This window comes from Aptenodytes forsteri, unplaced genomic scaffold (assembly GCF_000699145.1).
Source record: "Aptenodytes forsteri isolate BGI_AS27 unplaced genomic scaffold, ASM69914v1 Scaffold213, whole genome shotgun sequence".
NCBI classification, from domain to species: Eukaryota; Metazoa; Chordata; class Aves; order Sphenisciformes; family Spheniscidae; genus Aptenodytes; species Aptenodytes forsteri.
The window spans coordinates 211,627-231,126 of NW_008795522.1; the positions used below are offsets into that span (position 1 = coordinate 211,627).

Genomic DNA, 19,500 nt, shown 5'->3' on the forward strand with positions numbered 1-19,500 from the left:
CGGCCCGGGTGGGTCCTGGCCGCCCCGGGGGGCTGCCTCCTTCGGGCTGGGGGCGAAGCGGTTGGTCGGGCCGAGAGGTGCCTTTGTCCTCCCTCCTCTCCCCTGGGTGTTTGCCGGTGAGCAGCCAGGCCCGGGTGAAAGTCCTGCGGAAGGCGGGCAGTGCGGGGTTGTTTGTTTTGGAGGACGAGGCGGTCTTTGGTTGTTTTCTCTCCTCGGGGGGAGCAACCCTTCAGGAAGAGAGGAAAAGCGTACAGTTTTCTGCATTGGAGCTAATTTTTCTGGTCATCCAGGACAACACCCGCAGGGATCTCCTAGGTGACTAAGTCTGATTTCCTGATAAAGGAATGTCTGCCTGCTCCCAAACTTATCAAGTTCCTGCATAAGCAAGGCCCTGTTTGCTTGTTTTCTTCTCTCCTCCCACTGACAGGGCTTTCTGAGGTTGGCTTTTCACTGCTGGAAATTGCCTAAATTAAGCTGTGGAGAGTGGAAATGGGAGCACTTATGCCAGTGTTGACCTTTGATTTACATAGGGTTTTTTCCCTATCTGGTATGTGCGTTGCTGATGGCTTTAGAGATAGCTGTCATCTTCCCCTCTCTAGCTTCATTCTGCTAGACTTCACAACTATATTTTTTTTTTCTGGTTGGCTCTTGTAGATAAATAGCAAACTTTTCTTTTTAGTCTCCTTTCTGTACTGCTTTCCCTCTAGTTTGTGTGGAGAGTTATGTGTGTCTGGTCACCTGCCTTCAAGGGAGATGGAACATTGTGAGGGTCCTTGTTTGCACTGGAAATGCTGTTCCTGACCCTGTGTTTTCTTCTCACAGCTGGTGTCTGTAGGCTGTCTTTGACCAGCTAAAGCTCCCTAGCTCCTGCATGTTTATTGCATATCTTAAAAGTTGAATAGACAAGGAGCTTTCACCTGAACTGGGTTAAATTTGAAGAAGAAAAAAGCCACAGCAACACTGAAATAAGGAACAGGGGTCTGAAAAAAATGCTTATAACTGCCTTCAGGTGGTTGTTCAGCTTCACCAGAGAGGCAAAGCTTCTTCAAACCAGTTAAACTAAAACCACTGTAAATACAGAGAAATCGCTAGTGCCGTGAATTGATAAGCTAAAGTGGTGTACGTCTGTTACATACAGCTAGCTCTCCTATGAGAGAGATGCAAGGGGACAGACTGTGCCTTAATCCGTAACGTAAGTCAGTGGTGTAAGTTTCTACTGCTGATGAAATTCAGGCTGGTGGCTGCAGGATATTTGCTTCAGTAAGCGGCAAGGAAAGTAAAGAAGTGCAACTCACCATTTTATAGCTGCATTAAGAACATTTTTTTCCTGTCTTTCCCTCAGCAATTGTCCAAATATCTTTCTTTTGTAAGGGAGAACTCTTATAAAATCTTCTTGGTTTGCTGATGGCAAATGAAATGCTCCTTAGAGCAGTGCCTAGAAGCTTTTGATATCTTAAAATCTCATTTGTGCTCTTCACCTTCAGTATTTCTCAACCCTTTATGTTGCAGGATCTTATGATTCGCCGTAACAGCTGCTACCTGCCAAATAAAAATTCTGAGGCCGCCCAATCCATGAGTGGGCATCGAAACATAAAGAGGCGATGTGGGGAGTCGCACCTGGAATCCCCCGCAGGCTGCGGTCATGGTCCCGCTGCTGGATGCGTGTTAAGCAAACTAGTTCAGTTGCCTACACCTCCCTTGTCAAAGCACCAGCTGAAACGGTTAGAAGAACACAAATATCAGAGTGCTGGACGATCCCTGCTTGAACCCCTAATGCAAGGTTACTGGGAATGGTTAGTTGGAAGAGTTCCAGCCTGGATTGCCCCAAATCTGATCACCATTGTTGGACTGCTAATAAATATATTTACAACTCTGCTATTAGTATGTTACTGCCCAACAGCTACAGAACAGGTAAGTTATGGACCTCTGACAATCTTTGTTCATAGTTACTGTGATCTGGCACAGCTTTCTGGTGGCTTTGTGGAGAACTGTTTCTCGTTGATCAGCCCGCAGTTCTCGTACATTTAGGCTAATCTCTATAAAAAGTTTGTGCCTCTGTATGAGTGCTTGCATGCAAAAAGAGCACGTACGGATTCTGGGGTTAGCACGCTGCTTGCTGAGCGAAACAGCGGTTTCTCTGGCCAATGTGCACGTATGAAATGGGGTCTAGAACCAAAATAGCTGTTCCGGTAACAGCTGCGAAGGACCTGCTGCATGAAGGCTGCAGCCCCACAAGGCTTGAGTTCATCTGCAGACAACTAAGAAATGGATTTGCAGCTGTCTTGTTTGCATGGCATGTGGGGTTTTTGCCTGTTTACTTTCTCTGCTTGTGACTGGGTTAGTCACCTTCAGCTTTCTGATCTAGAGTTACCACACAACAAGAAGTGCAAGGTGACTCGATTGGCAGTGAGCTGAGACTGCCTGCGAGCCCAGCTAGAGTTGCAACACGGCAAGGAACTCTAGCTCAGACAAGGGACTGAGCTCCAAAGTGGCGCAGCTTGGGAGATCAAGGCTGGCTGTTGCCTCCGTGGCTGGTGTGACTAAACCCAGCTTACTAAAATAAAGGAACACCTGTGTTCATGCCCTGTGGGCCCTGGCAGTTCATATTACCAGGCCGCTCAGATCAGGACCTTGGGTACAGTGTGTGATGAGCTGTGGGAACACAAAGTTGTCTTCTTGAGCAGCGTGCTGCCTGCGTAGTCTGTGCTGTGAGAAGGCTGGATAAAAGTCAGTAGTTCTATTCTTTGTTCTGAATGCACTAAAAACTCCTGACCTGTCCTCAGGAGAACTGTCTTAACTTCCTGTAATCCCTGGTTTCAGGGGTACCAAAGTCTTTACAAGGCATTTCAAGTTACTAGTTTCAAAGACTTTTGTCTCTCACTAGAGTTACCTTGTAAGGCACTTGAAGACTTTCATTTTTGTGCACTGGAAAAGTTTTGTTGCTTGAATGTTGAATCTTAAAAGCTGCTCGTATCTATAAGCACTGAAAAAGGGAATCATTTGGTACAGAAAGTATATTACATATCAAATAGCTGGAGAATGTCTCACGAGTTCTAGCTTTTAAAATATCTGAACTCCTTCGTAACCAAGTCTCCCAACTGAGGTTGGGAGAATGCTTTGTAGTCAAATGGCATCAGTTTGTTTTTATCCAGACTTTAAAAAACCGCATGTAGGTTGGCACATTCAATGTTGTTCATCCCTGTTCCACATATGACATAGGAAAGGGACGTTTGCCTCCTTTAGAGATCTGTTGAAATAGATGGTTTCACAATAACTTGTGGAATTTGGCAGGTGTAAGAGAAAAAGTGAATATTAAGTTTGAGCAGTGAATACTTAGAGCAGCTCCTTCCTTTTTCAGACTATGGCGTTGTATGACTTGGTTTTAACTTGCCGCTTGCTCCCATAGCAGTATTACGTGGGGGCTGAGACTCTGAAATCCAGTTTGATAGAGTGACTTCAACCTCTCTGTGTTTCAGGAACTTAGCAGCTAGTATAGGCCACTGAACCAGAGCATAATTTAAAATTCAGAGAACAGTTGTATTTTGGTTGGTAATTAAACTGAAGTACGCACTAAGCTACGCTCAGTGTCAGAAAGTCATAGCGTTAGCTGTAGTCTGCTGTATTAAAACATTGTTTTGTGTTTAACAGTTTGAGAGTTACTTTGTGCTAAGTGAATGAGATTGTCTTCTCGCTTTAGATGAAAAATAACTCTCTGCTGAGGTAGCTTTCAGCCTGATCTCGTTTGCCATATGGCACTGCAGCCCCGTGTGCTGGCACGACAAGGAGGATGCCATCTCGGTGGTGGAACTGTAAGCTTGTGATTTTTAAGTGTCAAGTAGCTGTCTGGGGAAGAAAATGGGGCTTTGAAATTCCAGAAACAGATTTTTTTTTCCCCAAAAGCACTATTGCTTTCAGATGTACATTTTCTCTTCCTCGTAGCTCAGTCTTAGTTCCGCTTTTTTCAAAAGTGACTTGTCTCTTCCTGTTGATGAAAGGTGTAGCCACGGGGATGTAGCTATCGTTTACAGCTTCAATGGTAGCCAAATGAAAATGAGATACCGATAGTTCTACTGCCTGCTTAGTTGGGGAGACCCCAGCTAGCAATGCGCTGAGCAATGGAATGGTACCTGAATCTTTGTTTTTAAAAAAAAAGTTGGATAAGAGAGCGAGCTGTGAAATCTTATGCAAATACGAATAATATCTAAGTGGAAACACTTACACTGGTAATGAAAGTAGCATTTAAGAAAGAAGAGGAGCCAGCAGTCTGATTTTTTTTTTTAAAGTTTATAGAGGAAAAATTGCACGATACTGAAAGATAACTTAAACCTTGTGTATAAAATCTGTCCATAAGAAATAGAAATATCATCATGGGATGGAATTCTGTAGCATCACAAACTTGTCTAAATGTGATCCTCTGCTTTTGGGTGACACGCTTCCCCCTTACCTCTCTTCTTGTCATGGTTTGTATAGATACACAGCTAAAAGCAGAGCATGGTGCCAGCTTTTGAGGCAGAATGAACTGTTTTAGTAAAATGCAGTAGCAGGAACAATGCAAGCTGTAGAAAGACTATATTTAAGTTGATGTGCTACAAATGAGTCATGGTTGGGTAGACCAAAAGAAGCTGGACTCCAGAGCTTTATGAGAGGCAAGTCAGCTTGATTAAGCTACTTAGCTGTATTTGGGCTTTATTGGGGTGGTCTGTAAAATAGAGCTGCTCATAAATGCTCGCTTCTATAAAGTGAGTCAAATGCAAAGATTGCAAAATAACCAATAATATCTGTTTTATGGATGTGTAAACTGAGACAAACTAATGGCAACCCTTTGGCTTTTGTAGTAATAATGGCTTATGCTTCAAATACTGAAAAAAGCTTGAATTGTAGTCTTTGGTCTAGCAGGGATTTGGTATCATTTGTATTTCTGTAGAAATAAATTGCTATATAGGATGTGAATATTAAGGATTATTAACATAGGTTGGGCAAAGCTGCTGTTACCTGGTAATAGAACAAACGGTGGTGGAGGTGCTGTACTGCAGAGCACTGAAGCTTTACAGATCTCAGAAAACGTAACAGCTAAACTTGAACTCTGAAAGTTTGAGCCCTTTGCAGTGGCACAGTTCTCAAATGCCACTGTGGCCTGGTAATACCCTGTGCTTGGCAGTGTTTTAGTACGTGACACCTCATTGAGGTCTTGTGAAGATGAGCTCGGTGTTTGTGACGCAGTTGCACGTTTTGGGGGCTAAGAAAGTTTTCCAGTTTCTAAATCACTCAGGCAACTTACACGTACCCCTACAGGAAAGAGAAGTAAGAGAAGAGCTTAATTGCACACCACTTTGCAGATGGAGTACTATAATTTTTTTCAGATGTACAGTGCAGCTTGCTGCTTTAGAAAATGTGCTATACCTATTAATCTAAGCTAGTAGTTCTTGTCACTGTTTTATTTACATTTCACATGTCGTAACCCCCTCTGCCTGTCCCTGCAAGGACCAGCTACTGAAAGGGCCACGAATGTGATGTGGAAGTGTGTGCAAATGAAACTACTGTATGAGAGTGTAAGATAGTTCAACTTCAGGCTTTTTTTTAAGGTTTAAAAAAAATCTTTTACTCTCATTGACTTTCTTTCTTAGGCACCTCCCTGGGCATACATTGCTTGTGCGTGTGGCCTTTTCATCTACCAGTCTCTGGATGCTATAGATGGAAAACAAGCAAGAAGGACAAATAGCAGTACTCCATTAGGAGAACTTTTTGATCATGGCTGTGATTCACTTTCCACAGGTATTGTCATTTTTAATTGAAGTATGAGGATTAAATGACTATTTCAGGGATCAAATCTGGAATACAGAAAAGTGCTTCTTTACTGAAGAAGACGACAACTGATATTGTTGAATGTATAGCTTTTCAGTCAACCTTCTTTCCGTAGACAGTACTCTTGATCAAGTGAAAATCTTCTCTTGTATTACACTGAAAAAAAAATTAAGCATGTGACTAATTCAGTCTGAGCCAGCAGTTCTTCTGTGTATGCTTTATCAGAATCTTGGTTCTAAAAAAATTTCTGTAAGAAGTTGTCAAAATGCTCTTCTATATTATTTTAGATCGAATCTATATAGAGCAATTGCAAGACAGGTATGAAGCCTGAACAATGGGATGGTAGAAGTCTGAGTTTAAGGTTAGAATCAGCAAGATCAGTTCCTTTCTAGGTAGGTAGAGTTTGTTGAGCCAGCCTGAAGTTTAACCCCATTGCAAAAGAATGATCAGATGCTTTTGGTTATTTAAGTTCTAAAGCTCTTATGCTTTAAATTTTTATGAATACTTACTTAAATTAAAGCTCTTATGCTTTAAATTTTTATGAATACTTTATCAAAGTTGTGTATTTAAAGGGGGGAGGAAGCATGGATCTTGAATGACAGACCTTGGTGGTTCTTAATGGCATAATGAAAATTAAGAAAAGGGGGGGGGGGAAATAGGTCCAGCAAGTCTTGGATACATGAGAAAACCCCAGAACTCTGGCCATAGGCTGCAATTGCATAAATCACTCGAGTCCCTTGATGTCTAATCCCATTAAGTTCAATAAAAATGTAGGAGACTAAGAAACCCTCAATATTGAGGACTTCTGGTAACTGATATGAATTTAAATATACATTTTACAGTCTGTACTCTTTTTTTAAATGTTAATCTCTTATGTCTGTGAAATAAAACACATCAGGATACCTTCACACTGTCTCTCCTTCTCTGGGTCCTTTTGTTAGATTTGTTTCTGGTAAGGATCTTTACACACACACTTTATCTTTTTACTATGTGACTGATTTTCTTCTGCAGTCTTTGTGGTTTTGGGAACTTGTATTGCTGTGCAGCTGGGAACGAACCCTGACTGGATGTTCTTTTGTTGTTTTGCTGGAACATTCATGTTTTACTGCGCGCATTGGCAGACATACGTCTCTGGAACATTGCGCTTTGGCATGTAAGTACCTTGGCTGAAAATAAAGCTGAAAGTTAGGCTGCTTTCCTGTCTAGTTGCACTTTGTGATTGTAGTTCAGGTACTTAGAGCGGTAGTAAATTGTTTATATTCATATATACACACTTAGAGCTTGTGGCAGCTATTACCTATTGGATCTGCAATTAATACTGACTGTTACTTGGCTAGTTCTAGGAGTGGTAAAATATCCTTTTGTCATATTAGTTAATTAGGAGCTTCTGATGTGATTTAAACCTAAATGAATAAGGGAAAGTACCTGGTGTTTCATCCCTGAGAATGGAATGCTTTTGTCAGATGGTGGCAGTCTGGCTTTAGTATTCAGTTAACTACCTATCTCTTGATCTTGCTTGACTTGTGATGATGTATAGTTAACCTTTACTATTAAGCATAACTCTTAAAATACAGTGTATTCATTGACATTGTGCCTACAGTTTAAAGTTCTGAATCCCTCTTAGTGTAGACCGTGGTTCTGTCGATAATGGGACCAAAATTGCAATGCCAAGAAAGTCAACAGCTAAAGTCCTGTTTACTAGTGGGTGAGGGTAGGTAGGGAAACAGAACACAAGGACTTCGTGAGCTGTGGGATTCGCTAGCCTTAATGTGGAAATGTATGTTTATTCTATGTTTGTTTGCATTCATACATGTAACAAATATATTTCAAGTAAATACACTGTTATGTTTATTCTATGTTTGCATTCATACACGTAACAAATATATTTCAAGTAAATACACTGCAGAATGATTTTGCACCTGGAAACCTCTGAAATTTGCCCTTAGTTTGTATGGGATCTTGAAACAATGCTACAACACGCACTGTTTATTATAATCTATTGCTATTGACCTATGGATACCCAGATACTGCTAAAACAGTACAATTATGGACCTCTTGTCTATAACAGCTCTTACTGGCAGAATACTAATGCAGATTCTCTTGAGAAACTTCTATGTTTCTGCTGAAAAATGTAAGATGTTAGACATTGAAAACTGTTCCATTGGAGGAAGGAAAAAAGAAAATCTAGACCCCTATTCTAATCCTGGCTACACCAAAGCAGGTAGAATAGTTTCAGTCAATTCTCTGATACTTAAATTTTTCAAGACATCTGGCTCAAATCTTGTACTGTTTTAGGTTTCTAACTTTCATGCTGTACCGAAGGTCTCAATACTGAATGCTTTTAGCTCCCTTTGAACTTTACAGGGCCCTGATAATTAAAGTCTTCCTGTTACCAATCAAAGAACACAAAAAACCCCAACCTTGGCATGTGCTTGACTTTACAGATGCAAGTATCAAAACCACCCAGTTTGCTTTTGTGCTCCAGACAAATGTGTACATTATGCCTGGTTTTCACTGCAACTTTTGCTTTTTGCTTTTGTGAGGAGTCTTTATATTTTGGAGACAGTATTTTGCAGCAGATGCTATTGTTCTGCATGGCCTTACATTATGGGAATTTGATGATCCATCAATATGTAGCTAATTTAGAGAAGGCAATAAGCACATAAATGTGTGTATCGTTATTTTAGATAATGGACAGCACTGTATGGTAAACACATTTGTTTCTTCATTTGCCCCGTGTCATAAGGTTAATAGACTGCCATAAGCTGACATGCATTTCTGTGGCAAAAACTCTGAGGTTATTTATGCAGTTAATTGATTTTCACTGTTTGCTACTAGTTTTTTCTGAAGCTTTCATTTCACCAATCATAAAACTGAAAAGAAGTCTGTATTTTTTTCTACCCTTTCGGATTCACTGGAGTACACAGGCTTAGGTATTCTTACTCCTGAATAAGTGGAATTGGAGACAGCTGTTGAAAGGAGCTGAAAAGGTCTTAGTGCACAGTAGCTTCTTCCTGTCGGTGTATCCTATGTAGTAACTGTCAAAAATACTCTGAGGGGGCTGTGAACAGCAGTGATGTTTTAGAAACGTGACGGCATTTCTAACTTGCCTTCCATTCCAAAGAAGCAGGAAAGAGCACGCAGTTGGTTATCACTTATTGTATTTCTGTGATGAGATTATGTCCAGAAATTGTATTTCATTAGAGATCAACTCAATAAGAAAATTGGAAACGGCTCAGAGAAAAGCAGACCGCTAAAGGGCAAGATTAATATCTTACTCCTTCCACACAGCTCAGACTTGAACAGTTAAATGTATAATCAACTTTGCTTGCTGAAGAAGTCTGTTGTCTTAAAAAAAAAAAGATAAATTAGTGTGTCAAATTAAATGTATGCTTGCAGAACAGAATGTCTAGTTTGTATGTGCTGTCACTGTACCAGCCTTGACGATTCACTGTGCAGAGTGCACTTTGTGTCAGACTATCTGCAGAGCAGGAGTGTTCACCCTGAGGGAGGAGGAAATGAGATCGTTTCTGCTAAATTCCTATGGAGTATTGCAGGTGGAGTGGGAAAACTATTAGTTTAATTGCGCCCAATTACTGAATACATCAGCTGTGCTGGTTTTTTTTCTTCCCACTGACAACTGTGGGGAGCTGCCCTGCAGTACTCTAGGACTGTAGAATCATCAGTGGAGACAGTAAGGTCCTGTGATCTGTCTCCATCTTTAAATGATAATATAACTTTATTGGATCTTGGCAGCTGATGCAGACTCTTCAAAAAGCAACTTGAGCTGGTTAAATAGCTCAAAAAAATAGCTAGAGGTCAGTATTGCTTAAAAATTCCCCGTGAGGAAGCAGGAAGTGTCTCAAAGCAAGCTGGGTTGGCTACAGTAAAAGTCACTATAAGTAAAATCAACAGTGCGAAGGCAGCAGGGAACAGCATGGATAGTCATATGCAGAAGTTTTGTTTAAGAACAAACACCCGACCTGGGAATGGGGTCGTGAAAGAGCAGGAATATACTGCACATCTGAAGAAACAAAAAGGTGATTCTGAATTGCAGGAAAACGTTCAATATTAAAGCAGTCCAAACACTTTGTCCTCCTGTTCTGTTTTTCAGCACAGTAACTGGTTTATCTGGATTGTGGACTTAACAGTGCTGCAATACACAACGAGCTTTGTTTCAGGCTTAGTCTTGTATGGGTACAGCTGTACCATAGCTCGGGCATGTCTGGCTTGGAAAAAGTGCATTTTCTTCATATCACAAAAATCAAACTGGCAAGCCCGAATGGACTTCCACATGTCCATGTGGAAGCAGATCTGGTATTTTAGGAACACGGTGCAGAAACTGGAATCGTTAGTGAGTATGGTGCACAAACCCTGAAGGGAATCTGCCTGCCATTAGCTGGAGCCCAGTTGTGATAACAAGCTCTGGTTCTTCCAGATCCAGACTTAATCCACTTGGATTCAATACTGCACCTGCTCACTGTTCTGCCTGCAGGAAGTATATTGGGGGATGTCTGTGTTTATGCAGGTTCAGTGCTGTATCTAACCTTACAAGGTCAGTGCACAGACAGTCTTGACTCTGCAGGAGCTGTCGCAAATCCAGGATAGCTAGAAGTGAAACTAGAGCTATTTAGTCTCTGTCACATCTGAGCTGGGTTCTATGTTGCAACTTGACTGATGTCTTAAGCGACATGAGACACAGCACTGCAGAGGTAAAGACCTTGTATGCTTGGCTGTGCTGGACTGGAGGCAAGTGCTAAGTCATATTTTAAAAACCCAGTGGGCACTCATCAAGGGTCCACCCAGGGACATGAGGTCTGAGAGTTATTGCATTATCTGTTTTATCCCAACCTTTCTTAATTGAACTATGGGAAGTTGGCGATAGTAGAAATTATAAGGGGGTGTGTGTGTATATATGTGTAAATATATATACACCCAATGAGATGGAAATTAGTTTCTAAGGATGCTTCATAAAGGCACATCAGTAAACACTGAGAGGAAGGATTAATTCTTACCAACTCTCATATAACTGAAAAGTTAAAAATGACGCTTCGCTGTTTGAATAATAGTCCCTAGAGAAAGCAAAAGCATTCAGGCTGTCTAACAAAACAGCCATTATTGAGGAATGTTGGAGAATTTGGGGGAACATTCTTGTTCAGTGACACTGTAGCAGTTGTACATAAGCAAGAGCCCACTTGAAAATGGGTTGGTTTAGGAAGGGAAGAAGATTAATTTGGTTAACCTTCTGAGCCTTCTTGCTAGTACTACCACTGAGGCATAAAGGAGAGATTAGTAAAAGAGGCCATATTTCAGAAAGCAGCTAAAGTGAAGCTTTCCTCTTTAGCAGTTAGCAGAAAAGGAGTTAGTGTGTTGTCTTGGATAGACAATTCACACCAAATCTCAAAATACAGAGATGGAAGCCTTCCAAGTGAAAGTTTGGCACATTGAGTTCTTGCTCTTGGGAACAGCTTCAGGATTATGGTAGGAGATAAGGCAGTGATCTCCATGATTATAGGGCTTAAAACTTTCCATTTTATGAGTTTTTCCAACACTTCTTCAAGAACTTTAACACCTTAGTTATTTGCAGAGGAAAGTTTGAAGCTCAGTAGAGTCTCTCGATGTCAGGGGGGAATTAGTTTCTCTACACTTGGAAGAAGCGTATGTTGAAGTATCGTTGTGGTAGGTGTTAAGTTTGCTGCTTGCAACCTGCCTGCTTCTGCGTACTTCAGTCACTCGTTGCCACCTGGCAGCATTTCTCTAGTGCTTGTTGTGTGTCATAAAAATATGTGTAAGTGCCTTGCTACAGCATTAATACATACAGCTAAAATTGCTGAGGGCTGATGTAAATGACAAGGAGGGTTTTCCACATCGTGGTCGTCCTCCTCTTCCTTTCCCTCTCACAAGTCTCTTAACAGTGTTTTAAACCAGGAACCAAGCAGTCATGTGCAGAGATGCCACTGCTGATTTTTCTGCCTTTATTATTGAAAGATGTTCTTACTGCTCTGTGAAATAGTGAGCTTCAGCATAATAGCCACATGCTTCACCTCGTTATCTGACCTGTACAACTTTTAATCTATGTTAATGAGCAGCAAAAGGAAAAATTTACTTAAGCTTATTACAACAAGGAAAGGAGAAAAGCTTATGGCTCACTTCTAATAGTATTTTTACCTTAAGATGAATTTCCTGTAGCTGGGAATAGTTTTAATTTGCTTACACTTTTCTTACACTTTTCTTTCTTCTGTACGGTTTGCTTTATTCATGCTACTTGGATTCATTATGTCCAAGTAAAATGCTGGGTTGGAATGAGTTAAGATTAAACTCCATAATAACCTTTAAAACTAAGCATTTTGACTTCTAGCATGTGACTTTTAGCCTTTTTTTTCTCTCGTGTTGTGATGATGAACATTCTTTTGCTGCAGTGGTTCCCTTAAGAAAACAATCCTTTGTCCCATGCTCAGATTCATAGTTCATTGCCCAGCCTGAGTAATCCCACTTGCACGCTTGGTAGATATGGATAAGACAGATGGAAGAATCATCATTTCTTAGACCAGAGTGCTGCTGCACAGAGTATTAAATAGTAGGCACATCCCCTTGAGTTTCCCAGCCTCATAACTTCTGTTTTCTGATGAGGCAAGAGTGTTTTTCTTGTCTGCTGTGTTTTGCTACATGGGACCGTTGCAAGGAATTTTGTGTGTTGGGGAGGAGGATGGTACACAAATGCCCCCCTTTAGTTTCACACAATATTAAAAAGAAGCTGTATTAGATCAGCTGAATTGGTAGTGATTGACTTGATTTCAGAGCAATCTCCAGTGTAAGTGTCTGTTTCCTGTTGTTCTTGGTTGGCTTACTTTCTCAGGAAATCACTCAACTTTGAATTAAATCCTTTCGGTAAACCCTTCTGGACAAGGAAAGAATTGACTGCAGCTGCCTCTAAACTCTGAAACTTGATTCAGTGGTGGCCCTTGTAAAGTCTAATGGCTTGTTTAATCAAACAGGACCTCTTAAGAATTGCACGTGGAATATGCTCAATAAATTAGTACCAACAAGAGTATATTCTGGATGCATGACTAATCAGTTGCGTGTTAATTGGCTCAAAACTCTCACCAGCTTGACAAGGGAACCCAGCAGAGCAGACAGAATACAAAATAAGACTTGTCACTGCCAACATCTACGTAGAGTTAAGCACATGCCAAGGTCGATGGCCCCCTCTTAAGCTTTCCCGGATAATGTTTAAAAAATGAATCCATGTCTGAATTACAAATATCACTTAGAGTAACATAGGGGAAAAAAGGAAAAGAAACTGCAGCTGTCCAAAAGTACCAAAGCTGTGTTGTTTGTATATGTGACTTTCTCTTCCTGTATTCCCTAAAATACCAAATGTTACCTTTTCTAACTATATACTGTATTATGTGCTGTGATAATTAAACTGAAAATGCTTGTCAGACTGAAATTCAGTGTACCCTCTCGCCAGGCGTGGGACTGCACATCGTACTGCATTTCTTAGCTCTGTCAGTGCGATCACAATGAACTTTTTCTCTGATGTACCCTTTTAATCGATTGGCACGTTTACTGGATGGCAGTCTGCATGCTTCTGTTCCTGGCATACTTTGATAAGCACTGCAATAAACAGGATCTCTGTTACGGCTGAATCTGTTATTGCTGAAATCTTGTTTTTTAACTAGATGGTTTGATGTAACTTTAATTTGATCACATTTTAAGATATTTTCGTTATAAAATGCTATAAATCTGTATCGTACCGTAAGGTACAATAAGCTGTGTTGGCTACAGCTTATTTTTTCATCTCTTTGTCAGGGGTGAAAAATAAATGTATGCAGCATGGAGTTTGGTTGCCACTGAATAGTGGTCCAGAGCTCGCTTGACTTTTTAGCATTATTTGCCAAAAAGCCAAGGAGTTGCATGAGCAGGGAGGTGTAACTCCTTGTTTTCCCATAGAGGTGGCAAACTGAAGATGCAGTCTGTGCTTCTGCTCTACAAAAAACATGCTGTAGCATCTTTAGATGAAGAATTCATATATTCAGTGTCATTTGGAGACACGAGCATGGGGTAGGGAGATGAGGGGTCCTGGATTGTTTGATTATGAATTTTATTTGCTGTGACTTGGAGCGAGGAATTTAACTTTGTTTCCTCATGCACACGCTGATGATTGTGTTTGCCCATGTGTTGGAGTGGTACTGTAAAACTGTAAATTGTAGAAGCTCTGAATGGAGTTTTGAATGTGTAAAATGCTATCTGGGTTACAATATTTTTGTTAATTCATTAATACTCTCATTTTTTTGTGGTCATTAGTTCCCTTCCTCTGACCTACCCTTTAAATTATCTTAATGCTGCACAGTAGTTGTCTGTATTTTTGTTCTTTACGCCATGACTGAAGATCCATTCTAATGGTTCCACTTAACTGGAGTGCTCAGGAAAATGTTTTGTAATGTTTCTTTCCCTCGCACATAGATTTGATGTTACGGAGTCTATGCTCTGTACAATAGCAATCCAGCTTCTCACAGGAACTCTGGGGCCCTGGTTCTGGAACTATACGGTAAAGCGAACGTTAATGCTACCTGGCAAGCAATGGCATGGACTAAGCAGAGACAGCACCTTTGTCATGCACATAGTAACTGGTATAGGAAAACCGTCTTTCTAAGGGTATTTCACAAGTGCTTTAATACGAGGGGAAAAAACGTTTGCAAAGGATGAACGAGCAGTAAAAATCCGATCTAACTGGAAATTAATTTTTTTGAAAGCATCATGTTTTACTTGAAAACAAAGCAGAAACCTGCCTGTTAAACAGAAAAAAAAATTGCTTTAAACATTTCTTTTTATTTTGTCACAGTTCTGGCTTCACCTAAAAGATAACCAGGGTTGTGGAAGCAGCTCTGTAAGTGTGGGTGTAGAATAACTTTGTTGGAACTACTTTTTAAAGCTGTAGAAATTCTTTTGTTGCTGTTTAAATACCTTTCCACCAGAAAAAAAGAATTGCTTGGCTAGTTCAGGGAACTGTACACTGTGCAATAGCTTAAAAAGTCACCAGTTACTGGTTAAAAATGCCTGTTTTGAACTATGCCACTTTACCCATGTAGTCTAGTTGCTTAACTGTGCTTGTAGCTTCGTTGTTAAGTAACTTCATTTCCTGGTTGTCTTTATTTTCAAAATGCTTTTCCTTATGTCTATGCTAAATATATCCTTCTCCACTCTGGTTTACTACTCTTTAGAAGGGAATTTCTTTTCCTTATTCCATCTTTTTTAATACAGTATATATAGGTGGGGCTTTTTTCCGCCCCAATAAAATGGTAGCATTAAAAGTGAGTAAGTTGGATTCCTTGAAATTTCTAATAGTTGCTGGATTATTAGCCAGGAGTTTCCCTCAAAATATTTGAGGATATAAGAGTAGCTTTTTGATAGCCTTCTTAGAACTGCATCAGATTTTAAATAAAACTGAGATTTTTTTTTTTGGTGGCTTGTTTACATACCCTCTGTTAAACTTGCATTGATGTAAATTACGCTGTTCTTTTGGTTTTTTCATGTAATAGTTCAGCACAATCTCTGCTTTCATGAGGCTATTAGAAAGAGTCCTTAATTACCAGCTCTACTTTAGAGCCAACAATATCAGCAATCATGGTGTATCCATATCCACTGGCTGCATCTGACAATTTAAGCCAAGTGCCAGTTAGGCGTGCTCTGAAGATAGTCAGATGACATAATTTTTAAATACTTTGTTGATAGTCTATGAAAGGCTGGAAATACTTAGTGTCAGGAAATGATAATGTAGCAAGCAATAATTTGAAGGAAGGAAGAGCTTAATCAAGATTTTAGACTGTTGTGATAACAGTGTTATGACTCTGCCCGAGAAGTCACTTAGGGGAAAAAAAATAAAAAATCCCTTAGTACCAAAACATTCAGAGACTTCTGAAGTCACCCACTGGTATGATAGTTATGTGAGGAAGCAACTGAAATTCTGTAATGAGAGTGAATTGTTTAAAATGGGGGAGGACAAATTGCTGTCTAACGTCTAATGGAGGGGGGAGTTCTGATTCTCCGCACAGGTGACCTGGAGCCGATGGAGGTGTCAGTCTGTAGACCCCACCTATGGTCTCCACCCTTGGAAAGGATGCCTCTGCTGTTCAAGAAATTCGTTTTACAAATAAATGCAGTGGTTGGTAGGACTGGTGTGTGTAGTGGGTGAGCCAGGCAGAGCATTTTGTCACTTTTGCTCCAGTAACAGAATGCCAAGTGTTTGCCTGTGACAAGTCCCCTCATGCAATTTAATTTTAACCAGTTTTTAGGCATACTGAATTACAGAATGGACTTAATCGTCTTTTTAAATTCTTGCATACGTAGTTTCAGATGCCTTCTGGCATCTTTATGTTTAGGACATAGGTCTTAACTAACAAGTAAAGATGCTGCTGCTTCTAAGTCACTTGCTCAGAACATGCAAAGCATCACACTTTACGCAGTTCGAGGTCAGGTGGTACAGACTTTTATTTCAGTATTGCACCATCTCTGAGGTGGTTAAGCTACAGGAAATACATATTCACGCTATTCTTTTTCATCTGATAGCTGTTTCATGTGACAAACATTTGTAGTGAGAAAGTATAATAATATAGCCATATCTTGGAAATACTACATGATCTGGCAAAATATGAAGTGACTAGATTGCAACACAGATAAACCTTGTACTTATATGTGCTGGGTAGTAAGGCTTTTTATTCATCAAGGGGGGGGGAATCTTAAATTGTTAATGAAGTTTGCTTATGCCTTTAGCCTATGGAGAAATTATTTAAAAGAACATGAAGGCTTTAAACAATGGAAGACAAAAATATTTTGGGAATTGAGTTAGAACAGGTTTACCCTGGCTTGAAGTGTAAATGTGCCGCATTCTAAAGAGCTTCAGCCCTGCATCCCTCTTCCTGCAGCTCTGCAATGTCACCCTTCAGTACTTGTGCTGCTGGAATGTGACTTTTGCTTGTAATGTTTTACCTCATGTTTTGGTGTTTTTTCAAAGACCAGAATTGGGCAGTTTTAATAGAATTTAGCACAGCCATATAGAGGGATTGCAAATGAAGGTGTTTAAGTTGAAGGAATCTGGAAAATACTCAGACTTTTATAGGAAATAAAATATTAAAACAATACTGTTCCTGATAATATTCTACTATGTCAGGAAATGTAAGTTTGAAAACTGGCAAGTAATCTGCATTCAAGTTTGGCACGACAAGGAAAGACAGATTAAGAGTAAAGCGTGTTGCAGTATGTACAGTAAAATCCATTGCAGTCTCACTGCAAGAATTGGAGAATGCCTTTTGAAGATCTATAGTCATTCTGCTGTCTTGTGAATTTAGGCAGACAGGGAGTGAGAGACGAAATGTGCATTTAAAACCTCACAACTTTTATGTTTCCCTGACTTTGAGTTAAAACACTTGGATATTCTTGTTTACAGCCTTTAGTTCACAAAGGTAGTGTTGACTACCCCACAAAGGTGAAGTGTTGACATTGTTTGACCTAGTCCCTGTTTGCTGCTGTTTGTTATTCTTTTCTAATATTAGTTTGCTGCAGAATTGGTATTTTTCAGGGTCATTTTCAATGTTTTGCCCAGCCTTGTGATTAGATGTTCTGTCTTGTCATTTTTAGTTTGTTAAACTATTGAGTCTAGGTTCTTTGTTGCTTTGTCTTCAGTGTCTGATTTTTGTTCCTTGGTTCTTTGCCTGGATGTTCCTGGTGATCTTAAAAACTTGATTCAGGGCCTTCTGTTTACTTTCTAGAAGATGAAAAAGTCCCTGGTTTATTTGACGAAGTCGTCTTGGGAACTAGACTGCTTTGTGTCTGTTGAGGAACTGTTACAATAACATTACATCTATCTGTTGTAGTGTGGGCATGTCTTGGGGGAAACAATTTGTTTCATTTTCTTCGTTTCATAGGTATTAGGGATCTGCCACATGTTGTGCACCATGTCTCTGCATCATCCTAGCAACATAAACTGTTTGGGCAATGCTGATGTGACTCAGTTTGTCAGGAAACGCCAGGCAAAAAAACTGTCAGGTTAGGGGAAGTGTGGCTCAAGTGATTGCTGAAAATATCCCAGTTAAGAGGCTTTAAGAAACCCCCTTACTTGAGCTGCAGAATTCATTTGTTTTTTTTCCTTAGGATGTCCACTGTAGCATTTAAATGAATAAATAAATACAAACGCAAGGAGAAAATAGAACCAGACTTTGAACTGGCTGATTCCCTTCTTGCTTTGAAACGTTTTTGCTTTCCTACAGGTCTGCTTATGGTCCCAGGCTACTGGTTGCGTGCAGTAATTACACGGGGGGGTCTGCAGCACCAAAGGCCTTTCCCCACTTTTGATTTCCCAATGCTGTGGGTTTTTTCTCCTTATGGTACCTATCTGTTTGCATTGAAGCTAAAAACACTTTTCTGCTATTAGTCAATAAATGTTTCACTACTCCAGTTTGCATTTTCTACAGTCCTTATCATAGGAGGAGGCATTCCAACATGCAATGGAACTTTGGAAAAAAATATAGTACTTTTTTTGTAATATTTAAGCAGGAATGTTATCACCCTGCTTTGCAAATAATTTCCCTAGCCACTAAAGCAAGCTATATATATTTTTCCTCAAAAGGTCAGTGCGGGTAGTACAGAAAGGCTTTAGTCAGTCTACATCCAAACTCAGCAAGCAGCTTTCCATGCAGCCCCACTTCTGTCTTGTTGTTTTATTAGGTACCTTCCCCGTTCTACCAGAGTTTAAAAACAATATGGTGACCGAGGCAATTTATGGATATTTTTTTTACTGGCACATTTTATCTGGGAACAGTTCATAAATACAAGTTAATGATTAAAGTGCAGGAATGAATGTCCTCTAGATTGCCAGATGCGTTAACACTTTCCAGGTAGTGCCGTGCATTACCTTTGCTCAGTATCTTTCTTGAGAAAACCGTTGTTGCTTTGTTTTCTAATTTCATTCTTTCACTTATTTTACTGTGTTACATTTTAAGGGCTGTTTAGGACTTTTATGAACACTGGTAGCAGTCCACTTGTGTTGCATTTGGAAGTCTTAACTTGTTCCCATTTATTCCTCCTCTTACTCCATTGTCGTCTAAGTCTAGCTGCATAGTCACTTTGACTCAGCACAGTTTTGTTCAGCTGCCAAAAGAGGCAGTGCAGACCTCCCACTGCCCTCTGTGCTTGCATCATTCATGAGGCAACACAAAATGGTTAAGGAAAGCTTATATGCTAGAAATTGGGACAGGAACCTTTCTCTTCCTTTTTTGTTTGGGTCATTTTAGCTAAGCCAGTTTCCTGATCCAGTTGATGGTGTGAGACTAGTGCTGGCACAAGGGAGAAAGTGGGACTGAGCGGTTGGTTTTTGGGGGAGAAAGTGGTCAGTCTTTAGAGAAGCCAGGATGACTGTTCCTTTTAGCAGCAGCGTGGATTTAGTCCAGTCTATGCTGTAGTTGCACAGTCATCTTAAATTCAAGTTAAGTGAATAGAGGAACAGCGTACCTCTTTTCCCTTTTACCCAGCTTCTGTTTCCAAATGTTGTTTCCTTTTGTGGTCTAGCTTCGAGCAGCTGCCTGTCTGGATTCCTGTATTCTTAGATTTCTAAGTAGTGGCCATTTGATGTTCTGGGGGGGAAAAAAAAAAATCACTGGATAATTCCAGCATCAGGCAGGTACTCTACTGGCGTCAAGCATA

The 19,500-nt window shown here is 40.2% G+C and overlaps 1 protein-coding gene across 3 annotated transcripts in view; it reads left to right on the plus strand.

The window, feature by feature from the left end:
* Window positions 1-19,500, plus strand: part of CEPT1 (choline/ethanolamine phosphotransferase 1) — a 32,438-nt gene that overhangs the window by 1,056 nt on the left and 11,882 nt on the right. The window contains exons 1-5 of one of the 3 annotated variants that reach the window (XM_009281853.2): window positions 494-547; window positions 1,510-1,911; window positions 5,625-5,772; window positions 6,814-6,955; window positions 14,269-14,353. In XM_009281853.2, coding sequence (XP_009280128.1) covers window positions 1,516-1,911; window positions 5,625-5,772; window positions 6,814-6,955; window positions 14,269-14,353 — 771 coding nt within the window. In that variant the 5' untranslated portion in view covers window positions 494-547; window positions 1,510-1,515. Of the gene's footprint in view, window positions 1-493; window positions 548-1,509; window positions 1,912-5,624; window positions 5,773-6,813; window positions 6,956-14,268; window positions 14,354-19,500 lie in introns of those variants that run through there. The other 2 variants (XM_009281852.2, XM_019472753.1) reach the window with 2 other exon arrangements.